General features: G+C 28.6%; 2 protein-coding genes across 2 annotated transcripts; one reads left to right on the top strand and one right to left on the bottom strand.

Moving 5' to 3' along the window:
• Positions 1-3,815: 3,815 nt before the first annotated feature.
• LOC135121826 (small ribosomal subunit protein eS6-like) lies at positions 3,816-4,759 on the bottom strand. The gene is made up of 4 exons (XM_064046107.1): positions 4,703-4,759; positions 4,434-4,605; positions 4,159-4,375; positions 3,816-4,098 (listed from the first exon to the last, which is right to left on the bottom strand). The coding sequence occupies exons 1-4, from the start codon at positions 4,706-4,708 to the stop codon at positions 3,816-3,818; spliced, it is 678 nt and encodes a 225-aa protein (XP_063902177.1). The 5' UTR covers positions 4,709-4,759.
• A 1,524-nt stretch (positions 4,760-6,283) lies between these two features.
• Positions 6,284-10,306, top strand: LOC135121835 (transcription elongation factor A protein 1-like). Its single transcript, XM_064046115.1, has 13 exons — positions 6,284-6,367; positions 6,457-6,525; positions 6,588-6,656; positions 6,713-6,818; positions 7,083-7,124; positions 7,175-7,251; positions 7,517-7,619; positions 7,723-7,786; positions 8,820-8,877; positions 8,937-9,005; positions 9,131-9,286; positions 9,349-9,417; positions 10,277-10,306. The coding sequence occupies exons 1-12, from the start codon at positions 6,284-6,286 to the stop codon at positions 9,352-9,354; spliced, it is 903 nt and encodes a 300-aa protein (XP_063902185.1). The 3' UTR covers positions 9,355-9,417; positions 10,277-10,306.
• The last annotated feature ends 4,486 nt before the right edge of the window (positions 10,307-14,792 follow it).

The following is a 14,792-nucleotide window of genomic DNA, read 5'->3' as shown; positions in this document are numbered from 1 at the left end:
TGGGTTTCATTGTGATCACTGAATTTTAAAGGGTGCGATATATCATACTCACGTCCCACTTTATTAGATTGAGAATGCCAAGTTATTTTTTTGTCTTTGACCGGTATAGGTTTAAATTTAAAAACGCTCTCAGCACTCTCAAGTTGTAAACTTGATTTATTTGGTAAGAATTTATGCCGAGAAACATCATGTTCTAGGTGCTCATGATAAACATATAGAATATCGCTTTTAAAGTCAGTATTTGTTTGGTTGTATAAAAACCGATTTGTAGCCCCTAGACGTGGATTATAACTATAGGCCTTCTGGTATGCATATTTATGATGCTTCGAAATAGACTCTTTTGACCATGCGTCTGCCTTTACGCTTGGAGTGTAAATAAATTTTTCCACCGGACTAGGTTGGCTTAGTAAGGAGGAGACAGAAAAAGAATTATCCGTTTTCAACATCACTAATAATATTAAATAAAGCAGGCTATGGGTGCCACTTTAGTGGACTTCATTATATACTTAACAAAATTTAACATAAATTTTATTACAAATAAGGAAATTATGTGATCAGTTTTCATATATTTATATGGCAAGCAGCCACTTGCGGAAAAAATAAAACGAGAAATAACAAATGGCGATAAAACCATATATAGTAATACCATTAAAGGTAAGGTAACCGTCTAGTTGAACAATCCTTTTTTGCAGTGTTAACGAAAACTTTTTTTATTGAACCACTAGAAAAAAGGCATTACCTGTGAAGAGACCCGTAGTCCTGCGACAAAAATCGATATAATAGTGCCGACCCGAGCGCCCTCTCCATATCCCTTTACTCGCAGCAAAGACAAGCACACACGCTTTAAAGAGTAAAACAGATTTAATACAAGCGAAAATAGTGGCTTTCCAGAGAAATCCTCTGCTAACACAGCAAAGTATAGAATATATAAATATCTTCTTACTGGAAAAGTCACTGTGGATTGTCTAAAGCATCGCTCTGCGGCTAGGACAAACTGAAGGGGCTAAATGTACCAACGCCTGGGAAGAAGCAAATGACTCCTCTTAACAATTGATAATGGACAAGCTTAGCAAGGTATTAAAGTCAGGCGAGGGGTACTCTTTCTTGCGAAAATTTGTTAAGCTGGGCCGGAAAAAGTACATTGCAAGGAGGGGGCGAATAAAATGTTTTTTAACATTGCTAATTTTAAAAAAGTTATTACTGCATAGGTAACCACGAATTATACAACTTAAAACGAGAAGATTGCAGCGTCTAATGAAGGTATATAATTGCTCTATTTCCTCATGTTTTTCCGTAAAAGCTATTAGATCCCAAGGAATTTTCTTGACAACCATGAAGCCCCAGTTTTCTTTCTACCCTTTCTCCCTTTTTCCTAGTTGGTCTATTAAAATCTTAATTCCTTATTAATCTAATAATTTCACCTTTTCTTTTTAAATTTAAAAGAAGTGATATAAATATATTAACTTGCTTAAAATTTTGATAAACAAAAGATACAGAATTATATTCTTTCAACATATAAAGCGCCTACCGAAGACTTATGCAACTACAATTCAAACGACCCGGGGTCTAATGCAATAAGTTTTCAAGGCTAAAAGGCCTTACACTGCGTTAAACAGAGCAATTAAAACAATAAAGAGTGACCGCGAAAAAAAACCAAAACGTTTATAAATAGGAGGCGTTAAGTTACAATTTTTACACACCTTGCCCTTTCTCCTTGTCATGAATTTATAATTGCTTAGTTAGATTTTATAAAGAAATTTTAGACATATTTAGAAAGAGTAACAGCCAAAGGGCGACTAAACATATAATTTAATAATGAGCACAATTTTCACAACTGAAACAAAAAGGATTTAATAATAAAAATGTGTCCTAGAAAAGTAAAAAAATTTATTAAGTACAAAAGCAAGCAAAGTGTTAAAGGTAGCAATTAAATAGTAATTTTAATTACAATATCAACGAATAACCCAGATCGGATTGTGTGTAACTTTACATATGATTAATAATAATAAAAAACCAAGTATAATTATAACTATAATTATTGTTCATAGGATTCTTTTTCTGAGCGCAACGTTCTGTCACTGTTCCGTGGGCGTTTATGAAAAAAATTAACTAACTGTTCGAAAGGATGAGATTGAAGTCGCGCACGTGAAGACAAAGAGCGAAATTTTCGCCAAGCTAAAGTTTAAAGGAAAAAGTGGAGAGGGAATCCTTTAGAATATTTCCACCTGAACTTCCCTAATATAACTGATACAAACTTTCAAGATGAAGTGCCCTACTACCAAACGCAATTAGATTTTGATTTTATGCGAAACTCTTACGCGGAAGAGCATTACAACTTCAAACCCCGGTGGTCAATATTTGTTATATACAGTACATTCCTTTCTATTAAAATTATCTAAAGCCCACACGCATATATATATATGTTAAGTTCGATATAATTATTAGCACTTAATTAGAGATTTATTTTAGTCTAATAAGCTGTGAAAAAAAAAATATTACTTAATCATCTAGAAGGTTAGTTAAGGACAGTGTTTTAGACTAGAAAGCTAAGTTTAATAAATTTTGTAGCCTACAGGCAGCAGTAATTGTTGATATACAAGACTAATAAATTAAAGAAGTGAGACAAAATATACTAAACTTAGCGCAGCAGGCCAGCAACTTTATTGGGAGGTGGCAGTGCTAAGCAGTTCAATAAAAAAATATAGCTTCTGCCTATTTTGTTCTACAACATAGAGCGCAGAAGATGGTAGAGAAGCATCCGTACACAACTGCCTGTACTTTGGGTAGAGCTGGCTGGGTACTCCTCTATTAAAGCAATATAAGGTAGTGGCCGTCGAGAGGGCTAAAACGCTGGTAACTGTCTCTGCGCCCTTTTTCATTTTGGCAGAGCTTGGTAAAGCGGTCAAACTGCTTTACTACTTAGTTACACTGCGCTCTTAGAGCTTTGCTGGAAAGAACATTTAGCAACGCAGAAGTCCCTCCGACTAACCAAGTTTATTCGGAAGGTTTACTCTGCAAAATGCGTATTCTAGCCGTTACTAAAAGGCCTTTTAGCAGCTGATTACCTTAAAAAAGTGATCGCGTCGCATGTTTTTCCCCCTTTTTCTAAACGCATTTATGTGTAAAAAGTGTTTTGGTGCGTTCATTTTAATATGCTTATATAACTTACAGAGTTAATAAAATTTTCTTAGTAAATTAAAAACACTGAACCGCGCCATGTAAAACTGTGTCAACAAAAATTTTAAGCTTTAATTCCAACTTAATCCCAGTCGGCTATGACAAAGTGTAGTCAATAAATAACGATTATTATTTTTAAAAGAGACAAGCTACTATTCCTATAACCTGTAAAAATACTTCGTTCGTGAAATCAAATTAAAACTGTAAAAAGTGCTGTAATCCAAAGGCGTGTTAATTTAAGTTGCCACCGCCACACATATTACCGCACGAATTTTTTTAAGTAAAAAAAGCTATAAATTACCAAGTAGGAGTAACAAAGTTTTTATTATAAAAAAAAGGTTTTAACAGAAAAATGTAAAACAGAAGGCACAATAAAAATACTTATTGTCATACGTATTAAACTCTTAACAGTGATAATAAAGCTACCAATTTTCTGTAGAAAAAACTTAAAATTGAATTCAGTCATCCTAAAACTGTATTATTTTCAAAAGTATATTTATTCTACGATAAAAAATAAATATATATTTCTGAAAATGTTAATATTCGCGCCGTACAATAGTTTTTTGAGTAAAAATTAATCAAAAAACTAAAATTAAACGCGATGAAGGAAACAGATTATTTATTTTTTCTAAGTAATTTTATTCTTGCTTTAGAGAACGAGCTTCAAGTCTTCGCTTATGAAGAAGTTCCTCGTAAGCGGCCTTCTTCGCAGCAGAAGCGATCCGTCGTTTAAGTTTAAAAGCTCGTCTGGCTCGCTTACGCTGTAAAGTCAACGGCGTCACAAGACGTTGGATTTTTGGTGACTTGTAGCGAACTTTTCCGTTCTTCTCAACTTTACGCTTAACAACGTACCGCCTCACATCCTCAGATTTATCTAAATTGAACATTTTGCGGATCTTAGAGGCTCGCTTGGGCCCAAGCCTAAAAAAAAAACACTATAAAAAAAATTTTATTTATTTAAATCGTACAAGCTGCCCAAACCTTTTAGGTTTGTGCTCGTCAAGTGGTTCAATAGGTTTATCACCTTCCTTTATGATGACGAGGTTAACGCAGGACAACTGATTGACGTCGAGGATGCAACCACGAACAGACTTTTTCTTCCTTTGGCCAGAACGTCTCTCCCTGTAACATTTACTTCCTTTCTTCATTAATAATTTTACCCTCTGATTCGTTAAAACGCCCTGTAAAAGAGGAAATCCTACAAAAAATAAGCAATTAAAAAATTTATAATATTGTCTAAGTCAAGAAAGTAAAACCTTGCTTATCGTTGCCTCCAGATATCCGAAAAATGTATCCTTTCCATTCGGGGTTAATTGCTTCACCGTACACTTCTTGAGAGATTCGTTTTTCGTTAAAAATTGCAAGTTTTTTATCATCGTTACATTCAAAGGCTTTTTGTGTTCCATGTGCAGGATAAGAAATGTTTAACTATAAATAGAAGAATAAATATTAATTAAATAAAGAGAAAGAGGTCTACTAGCTCAAAACTCAAAATATAAAAAGGTAAGGAGTGCTCTATAGGAACCTTCATATTGAAAAAATACAAACGAGAGAGGAAAGGAGAACGAGCGTGGAGAATACTAATACAAGCACGCGTCCAAAGTTTGAGGGGTTTCTTTACCGAAATGTGGTCCTCCGAGGAGTCTGCCCGTTCTGCTCCTTTTCACTCCTTTTTATTTATTAGAGCGTACTTAGATCTAGAATGTTCTTATCTTTTTCTATAGGTTATTTTTTTGTTTTCAAAGTTTAAGAAATTTCCGCCTTTGAATTGCAGATTTATTTTATTAAGTTTTTGCCAGGCTTTCCTTTTTCATATATTCGTTATTAGTTAACGTTGGAAAGCCTTTATTCTTGTAGTAGACAATAACTAAGTTTTCTATGGAATTTAAGTTAATACTAAGGTTATGTGTATGTTAAACTGTTATATATATGGTAGTTAGAAACAGGTTTAGAACTGTTGTTTGAAGAAAAGCTACAGAGATTCGCATCTGTTTGTGATAAGTTGCTAATTCATTTAAGACCGAGCAATAGTAAAAAGCCTAATTGAATACGATCTTTTACAATAATTGCGCTTGCTTTATGAGGAGCAACTCCCTCTGTGTATGGGCGTTGTAGCAAATTCACTGGGAGCTACCAATTAGTTGTCCTCAATTTTTAAGTTTGAAAAAAGCTATGCTTAGCGATGTTTCTTCTTTAGTAAACTAAATGACTACTTATATTTCAAAGAAAGTCTATTATATATTATATAACTTTATGAATATATATTTTATTATTAAACGTTATTAAAAATTTAAATTGAATTAAAAAACGTTAAAAATTTTTAAAACTGAATTGACCCTTAATTGGTTAACTGTATAAACATGTAGGACAGTGTCCCTGAGCTAAGGTCTACTACTAGTGGGCGTTATCTTCCCCATACAACATGAGCACTTTTTACCCATTCTTTCTACTTACAAGCCCAAGCGGCAATATCGTCTTGTAATATCTTTAATCTAGTATGCCCCCCTCTTTTGATTCTAATCTTAATAACTCTTTTACCATCCAACTTACTTGTACTTCTTACAGTCACTCTGTTTAGCAAGCAAAGACTCCTTGGCTATTTATGATAAAGGACGTGTAAGCTTTTTCCTGTATAAGCTTAAGTCTTTATAAAGCAAACCAAAAAGTGTGTTTCTTTTGATAAAACCTTTTAAACTTAAAACATTGAACTATGACTAGCCATTTTTTTAGTCAACAGAAAAAATAAATAACTTGCACACAAAATATTTGTGGTTTTAAAACTTGACCTCACTTTATCAACGGCACTTCTGTTCCAATATATATTTATTACGTTTTAACTCGCTGCTATGCCAATTTTTACGTCCACACTTCTGTTAGTCTACCTGCCGAATCGTTTCGGCTTGGCAGTTGAGGGTTTTGGACAGCCCTTGCTTTCAAAAGAATAACTTTTTGCATGCATTCTCTAAAACATAAACATTATTGCCTTTTATTATTTTTGTTATAACAGAATATTAATGGGGTAATGTTTTTTTAGGGGCCATTTTACTTGTAACATTACCTATTATCTTATAATAAAAGTAAAATTTGTTTATTATCAATAGCTGAAATGTCGTATAATTCTATGGAGACTGTGAACTCGCTTAAAAAAATTTTAGTAAAATTGACTGAGAATGCTCAAGAAGAACCTTTGGTGTTTTATATGTTTACTCAGTTTATTTAAATTTCATTATTACATAGATTTTTCAATACTTTTATAATTATATTATTATTAAAACATAGGCTTATCCTAAAATCTTAGATGTTTTAGACAGACTTTCTGAAGTAAAAGTTGACTATAAAGTTCTTAAGGTGTTTCCACTTTTAAATGCAATTAAAGTTTGTTATAAGAAAATGATTTATATTCGTTTCAGGAGACAAAAGTTGGCTTCCTTTTGAAGAAATTGCGAAATAGCAATCCTCCCCCGGAAATCTCAAAAAAAGCAACTTTTATTTAGATAAAGATAAACGTTTATCTCACTTTTATTAATATTTTTAGTTAAAACAAATAATTTCTCATTGGAAAGCGATTGTAGAAGTAGAGAAAAAGAAGCATTTAACAGAGAAGAAAGAAGAAGAGACTTTACAGAAAAAGTCTTCCGACAGTAAATTAGAAAATTTAACTTTATTTTATTGGTTTACGAATATTTGCTTCAGAAACTTTTTTAGATTATTATTCATTCTAGTTATAGAATTGTACATTCAAATTTATAAACATTTTTACATCAAAATACTTTTTAATATTGATAATTTCAGTTATACAAAACTTTTGCACATATATTGTCTTATAGAATATACTAAATTTAATTTTTTATCTCGAAATAATTAGTTTATTTTTTAGTTTTAAATCTTTATTTATAAATTTTTAGCTACTGCTCTCCAAGTGAGGGCTGCTACTGAGGATACACAAAGTTACTTTACTCTCTTATTCCATTGAATTTTGCCATAATAATTAATTTAGCAAAAAAAAAATTAAAAGCCGACACAATTCCTAAGCAGAAAACTGGCAGTGCACAAAGGGATCTTTTTATTAAACAAGTTTGTAATTAGTTTAAATTAATAATTGCATCACTTTAGTTTTTATTAGATTTTTATTTTTTAATTCAGATTGTATATTTTTATTGTTTATATTAGTTATAAAGAGTTTAATTAGAATTCATACATATATTTTTAGATTTTTCATCTAATTTAAGAAACCTTTGTAGACTTTTTTTCAGTGAATTTAGTTTAATTTAAAGTTTCTATGTCTTTATTTTTTTTTTGTAACTTCTGTTAATTATTTAATTAAAAAAATCTCTTCCAGCTGGTAGCGATTTTCAATGGGGAGAAACAAGGAAGTCAGACCGATTTCGTAAGCGTCGCTGTAGAAGTAGAGAAGGCGTTGTTTCAGCGCTATAACTCAGCAGGTTTGAAAATAAAATGTAGATTAAAATTAATTTAGAATTTAACTTGTGTAGATTTTTTTTAGAAAGATTTTTTTTTTACTTAAAAAGAAAATAAATTTCATAGGCATCAGCTATAAAAATGCAGCCATTGCTAGAAGAGCTTGCTTGAGCGAAAATTCGCAACTTCGGTTTGTATTTTTACTATTATAGTAATTTATTTTTATGAAAAATTTCTATGAACGATTTATAATTTTTAATTAAATTTTGTTTTTATTTTTATTTTCTTAATAAATCGTTAAATGCTTTTATATTTATAATAAAATTTTGTTAAATAGATTTAGTATAGTCATTATTTCTATTTATATTATCAACACAATTTTACATATTTACTTTTTTTTTAATTTTACTTTTAAATTTTGTTTATATCTTTATTATAAAAATTCATATAGTTTCAGTTAATTTTAAAATTTTCTATAATTTGTAATATATTAATATAACTTAATTTTAAAAGTAAACTCAATATTTTTTTATTGATGTAATAAATAGATTAATTATATATTATATTTTTCAGGGTTTAATTTATAAATTATTATTTTTTTTATTGGTAACATTTTTGTTTAATCTTTTATTTTTATATATATAGTTTTAATTAAAGCTCAACTTTAAAATATATCTTATATCTTTGCGATTATCATACAATGAATATTATTCTCATTTTTATTGTAAATCGATTTTTTATATTGTTTTTCTTTTTTAATTTTTTTAATTTATTCATTACATTGTTATGTTAACTTGTAATTTTTTTAATAGTGGCTTTTATATTTTATTATTAAAATATTTTATTTTTTGTAACATAATTACTTGTTTAGATTTTTTAATTCATAATTTAATTTTATTTTTTTAATTTAAAAATTTTTTTTATGAATGAAAAGTTTATTACTTTTGTTTCATAAATTTATTATTTTTTATTTTCTACAATTTGAATTTTTACTTTTTACTTTCACTATAAATTTATAATTTCTTTTATTAATATTTATTACAACTCGAATTTTTTTAATTTTTAATTTTTCACATAACCAATATAAATTTTTTTTTGCAATTTACTAAGTATTTCTCTAAAATTTGAATTTTTATTTATTTATTATTATATTCTAAATTTTTCAGCTTTAAGGAAAAATTTATAATTATTATATTTTTTATTCTGATTCTGACCTTCTATAGGCAACTGCTCCTGTCTGGCGCGTTGTCTCCCTGCGAATTTGCTAAGATGAGCCCTGAGGTCGTCCGGCCACGTGTAGCCCCATCTCTGCATTTTTATTTAGTTTGCCGAGTTTATAGGAAATGGAGACCAACGACTTGAAAGCAGCCAAAAAAGTTGCAAAGGAGAAACTTTTGCACAGCTGCAAAGTTTTTATATTAATTTAATTTTTTAAAAATAAAAAATAAAAAGCAATTCATTTTAACTTTTAACGCTTTTTTTAATTTTATTTGATTTATAAATTTTACTTTTTGAATTTTTAATAAATTAAAAGCAATCTACGAAAACTTTACAAACGACTCGGGAGTTTACCTGCGGGAAGTGCAAAAATGATCATTGCCAGTTTTTCGAGATGCAAACTCGTTCGGCTGACGAGCCGATGACGATGTTTGTGTTTTGCATGACGCCCGGATGTAATAATAAGTGGAAAGTAATTTTTATTTTTTTTGATTTTTACTATTAATTTTTTTAAATTTTATATTTTTTATATAGAATTGATCAAAATTTGATTTTTTTAAAAAACATTCCAAAATGATTGAGTGAAGTAAGCTATTACTTTTGGTAGGAATTATAATAATAAAATTGCTCTTCGTTAATTTTTTCGATGATTTCGTTTGAATAATTTTTAAGCTCTTCTTTGTTGAGATTAGATTTTTGAACTTTTGGTTATTTTGGAAAAATCCCTGCTAGAGAAATAATATAATAAAAATGATTGTGCGCACCGTTTTAGTAAAAATAAAGGTTTGTAGATGCACTTCTTTAGCGCGCAGTAAAATAAAAAATATTTTGCAGAAAACTGTTGACCGGACTTTAGATTTAAATTTTTAGGTTTTCTGTAAAAATGTATTACTGATTTTTGTAATCTAAAGATTTTAATTCACAGTAAGTTTGGTTGCCACTCAGCGAAATTAAAAAGGAATATGTTTGTGTATTGAATTAGTTCAAAGTTTTTAGATAAGATAAAAAATCTTTATAAAACCAAGAAGGGGAAAGGAAAAATTAAAAAGTTTGCCTTAAAAAGCAGTTTCTTAGCCTTTCCATAATTAATCAATAAATCGCATACATGAATCATTCAAAGGAAGTACAAATTTCTTTGGGCTTTTCAAATATAAATTTTTACCCGTTTTTAATTTTTCTAAAAAGGTGTTTTAAAAACCTATAATTTAAGTTTGCGCTGGTTACATCTAAAGTATACTTGCACAGTTATTAAAAGGTAAAAGAACTTCAAAAACATTTTCTTAAAAAAAAGCTGCATTTGCAGTAAGTTTAATATTATTTGTAGTCCTACGTTTATAAGGTTTATCTTAATAATTTTCTTTAGTAATATATATTTTTTTAAAGTAGAACATTTAATTTTTTTGTAATAAATTATGATTTTATAATTAGCGCCATGTTTATAATTTTATTTTTACTAAAATAGGAACGAATTCAAACACTTTGTTTAAAAAAAAACCTTGTTATGGGGAAAAACGAAAACAGAATAAATGAATATTGTGTTTATGTGTATAAAGTAAGGATTTTTTTACCTTCGCAAGCAATTACACATGTTAAAACGATATTTAAAAAGAAAGTAAGATCTGAGTGATTTTTAATTGCCATTTTATAAAAATAAATTGTCATCTTGAAGGTTGAAATTTGCCTCGAAAATTTTTTCTTGCTTTTATGAGAATACCTTTCGGCTGCTTATAATCTTTCTAACTCTTTATATCACAATTTTATATAATTGTGCTTTTCTTTGTGTTTGAATTTATATTTATTTTCCTCCTTAAGGTTTGTTAATTCTTATGCCTACCTTTTTAGTTTACTGTTTATGTTTCTTATATAAAATATCACTTCTGTTGTTTTTACAAAGTAATTCATATAAAAAATAATATAACTATTTTTCAATTGAAGAGGCTTGTAATAAACATGCATAAACGAATTTTCGAATTAAAGCATACAAAACCTCCTGGTCTTTATCTGTATTGCCTTATGTAAAAAACCTCCGGATTAGAATTAATAACAGTTTTAGAAAACATGATAACGGTTTTAAAAACATGATTATTCAGGCTGAGTTCTTTTTTTTATTTTTTCATTTTTCCTGTAAAATAAGATATTATTTTCTATCCAGCCTTTTTTTTTTAAAAAAATGTGGAAACGAAAACGATATTCTTTTGGACCAAAAGATCTAAATTTAAATCAGTTAGGTTCTAGTGTGAGCCACGTGGATGTGTGTAAAAAGTTTAATTTAGTTAAATTTACTTTGTCTACTATTATGAGCAGCGAAGATAAAATAAGTAGGATTGAGGAAAAACATTCCGAAAGCGAAAAGGATTATAATACGAGGAAGGATTAAGTAGACCAAGCTTTATAATGATGGTCTAATTTTAAACGGTCTTGGGAATTTTACTTTATGGGATGTCCTTTGCTACAAGTTAAAGCCGGAGAATTTAAATTTTTAATTCAGAGAAAAGCTAGGTTTGTTCAGGGGGATATTTGTGTCGGTGGTAAGTGGCACGGGTAGGTAGCGAGGAAGAAGTGTGTATCAGCGAGAAGTTGTCGGACGATTATAAAATTGGGGGACCAAAAATTAATGAGGATTAAAGCGAGTTATTCTTAATTAATTCGATATGAATTCGAAAAAAAAGTTGTTATATCAGTTCTAGATACTATACGCTTTGATAGAAAGCCTGCCTAGGTGAAATACCAATTAAAATACGGAATTGCTTTTGTCACGCTAAGTTAGCAGCCGGTCCTGTAGCCTTGTCTCAGCTAATTCAACTTGCAGAATTTCCATTTGAAGAAAATCTTGTTGTAGATTAAATTCTTCTCGATGATGAAATTTAACTTGAGCAATTTTCAGTGATGCTTCTACTGTAGAGCCTCTTGAAAACTTAAGCGTTAACGAGTCTGGGGAAGTTGAGGACGATGAAGAGGATGAGGAAGAGGATCACAGATAGGCCGAACAGATGATAGTAAAAAGAACGTTAAAAAGGATAAGAACGGCTATATGTTATTTAGAACCAGTCGATGAGGTGGGTCGATTAAGATTGAAATCGCTTGGCTCAGAAAAAAAACTTGAAGAAATGTTTTTTAAGAATGCTTTGAAACAGAAGTCGATAACCGACTACAGTGTATTTTTTAAAAAAGTAATTTGATTGAATTTTTAATTGGAGTTAATAAACACTTGCTTATAACGAAAAAAAAATAATTTAATTGTCTTCCTAGTTTTTGCAATATTCACCGTTATTGTCGGCTTCGGATTTAACGAACAGAAATAGTTGATCCCCTGGAGATCGTTATAAGCGAGCTTATCTTTATCTAGTAAATATAATATTATGCTTTTATAAAAAATATATTTCTATTACAAACTTTATAAGTTTACTTATTATTATATATAAATGTATTAAAAGGCTTCGTAAAGACTAATAACATTTAATAAGCAAGAAAAATAAAAAAATATAATAATATAAATAAAATATAATTGTTTTTGATTTTTTAAGATTTTTAAAGAGATAAACAAACATAAATAACTATTTGAAACATACTAAAAGTTTTTAAAATGCTAAGTAAATAATTTTAATAATGATATAATACTTTATGTAAACATTCAAAATGTTACATTTAAAAATAAAAAAAAATAATTAACTTTTATTTATACTTAAGTAGATAAACTTATTTTATAATTATAATAATCTTAACAGTTTAATTATGAATTACTCATCTGACAACAACTGAAGGCTGAAATAATCACTAGTCACGTGAATTTTAACAGCAATATCTTTTCATCACGGAAATTATAAATTTTGCCTCGTTAAAAATATACTTTTACTTAAAAAAAAAGTTTAAAATGTGAAAAGCTTACGTAGTACTATAAATAAACGCTTTTGACAAGTTATTTGTAAAAAACTGAAAGATCACAAAAGTTTATTAATAAAATTAATTTTTAATAACTACAGCATAATCGCTCATCGAAAAGTAAATAACCACTTCACTTAAAAAGTCATAAGATACATTTACAAATGTTAATTTATTATTAAAAAACTAATTTATTGACAAAAATAAACTTATTTTTATAATTTCCAGTGACTATAAAATTTTACATTTAATTATTTTTATTGTTAAAAATTATTTAAAAATTCCTAACTATTATATCCTCAGTAGTTGATTAAGAACTACAACAAAATAAACACACAAGTGTGGAAAAACTGCTAACAGTTATAATTTATTGACAAAAACTTTATTATTAGTTTCACAGCAACTTTAGCTTTAATTCTGACAAGCAACTTAGAATGCTCTTTTTTCTCCTGAAAAATAATTTATCCTTAACTTCCATATTAAGTACTAAAAAAAACTCTTATTAATGAAGACTATATTGCTATGGCAGTTAGCTAAGGAAAATATGAATAAAAAGGAATAGTGTAAGATAGGTTGACTTTTATAAACATAAAAAGGTAGAAACTATTTAGGCAGTAAATAAGTGACTGCTATTCCCTTTATTGTTTTAGCCGCGATATGATCATCTATGTTTGTTAAAGAGTTTATTTATAGTTTCAGGAAATTATTTATTTTACTATAATAGGATATGAAGAAATGATAATTTGGTAATCTTTTTCTTTTAATATTTCAGATAAATATTTTATTTAGTGAGGTTTTCCTATTTAAGATCTTTCCTCGGTGGTACTAAGCTTGTACAATGAACCGCTTTTTAAAGCCAATTTACTTATTATTTCTTAACAAAAAATATGTTACAGAGTTGCTCTTTCGATTAAGTTATACATTAGTGTTAATTGCCTTTAGGCTAGACAACAATTTCAAATTCTTATTAAGGCCTTTGGAATCAGACATAAAGGAAAATATAAAATTCCCTTTGAAGCTTAGAATTTATTAAATTGGGAGTATTCAAGAATTTTGAAAAATAAAAAACTTTTTTTACTTCTTTAGGATAAATTTTCTTGTAGGTTTACCAGATAGTATTACCGAAAAAAAGAGTTATAAGCCCTTAGTAAGACCCATAATACAAATATTTTTACCATATGAATTTATAATCCGTCCATCTAAATTAATATAGCAAAGCAATATATTCGATCAGACAAACGCTTATCCAAGTGTAACTATTTTTTGAGTCAACAAAACAGTTATGAACATTGTGATAAAAATTATTCATTATAAATTTCAACTATTACTTTTGATATAACAAAGCTCAATAATTTGGTTAAACATAGGTTTAATAAATGATTATAAATAAAATGTCTTTTTTTTTAAAACTTTTTTATTATGAAAAAAAAACAACTACTTATATTTTAACAAAAGCTATCTTTAGTAAAAAAATAATAACCTCTGTACTTAAAAGTAACCTTAATTTCTGGTCTTCGTACTTTATTTTGGTTTCTGAGTCCGATGTGTAGTTTTTTGTTTTTTTATAGACTAATGCAGTAGTTTTAGAAAAGTACAATTATTTACTTGGTATAGTTACTTCTATTCGACTAATTTAGTGCAACAACAAAAGCGAAAAGAAAACTTTAGGCAAAAGCAGGCTGTTTTATCTGGCTACATCTTTTGAAAACCGAAACATTATTCCTATTTTTTCATTAGCAAGCAAGAGACTAATGAAAATATAAAAATCCTACTGTAAGATAAATTTATACATTTGTATACGTACTAACTACTCTGTTTACTACTATCTACAAAGGCGCGTCCTTTAAGCTTTGCGTATTCTCGCTACTTAACAAATTTAGATATCTTTCATTTACAAAAGAAGGATATTTAACGCTGTAATAGACAGTAAATAATTATCTGCGCTCGCTTGAGTATAAAAAAACTTGTTCTTGCCTTTATTATGCTGCCGAGAGCTCTGGTTTTTAGCTAAAAACTTTTAAGCTATTTACAAATTTCGCTATAATAAAATCTTTAGAAATTAAATTTAGTAACAACCTTTTTTATTACCACTACCTTTC

Source organism: Zophobas morio, unplaced genomic scaffold (assembly GCF_036711695.1).
Source record: "Zophobas morio isolate AGI-343-1 ecotype UQ-CSIRO unplaced genomic scaffold, CSIRO_AGI_Zmor_V1 ptg000736l, whole genome shotgun sequence".
NCBI lineage: Eukaryota > Metazoa > Arthropoda > Insecta > Coleoptera > Tenebrionidae > Zophobas > Zophobas morio.
This window is presented reverse-complemented; position numbering and strand designations above follow the sequence as displayed.

What these genes read in the sequence shown, in the direction of transcription:
- LOC135121826 (XM_064046107.1), bottom strand. An exon ending in TGGAGGCAACGATAAGCAAG is followed by an intron (nt 4,376 to 4,433) that starts GTTTTACTTTCT and finishes TATTTTTTGTAG; the next exon opens with GATTTCCTCTTTTACAGGGC. An exon ending in GACGAGCACAAACCTAAAAG is followed by an intron (nt 4,099 to 4,158) that starts GTTTGGGCAGCT and finishes TTTTTTTTTTAG; the next exon opens with GCTTGGGCCCAAGCGAGCCT.
- LOC135121835 (XM_064046115.1), top strand. Translation starts at nt 6,284, where the DNA reads ATGTCGTATAATTCTATGGAGACTGTGAACTCGCTTAAAAAAATTTTA. An exon ending in AGCGAAAATTCGCAACTTCG is followed by an intron (nt 7,787 to 8,819) that starts GTTTGTATTTTT and finishes GACCTTCTATAG; the next exon opens with GCAACTGCTCCTGTCTGGCG. An exon ending in TTGCTAAGATGAGCCCTGAG is followed by an intron (nt 8,878 to 8,936) that starts GTCGTCCGGCCA and finishes CCGAGTTTATAG; the next exon opens with GAAATGGAGACCAACGACTT.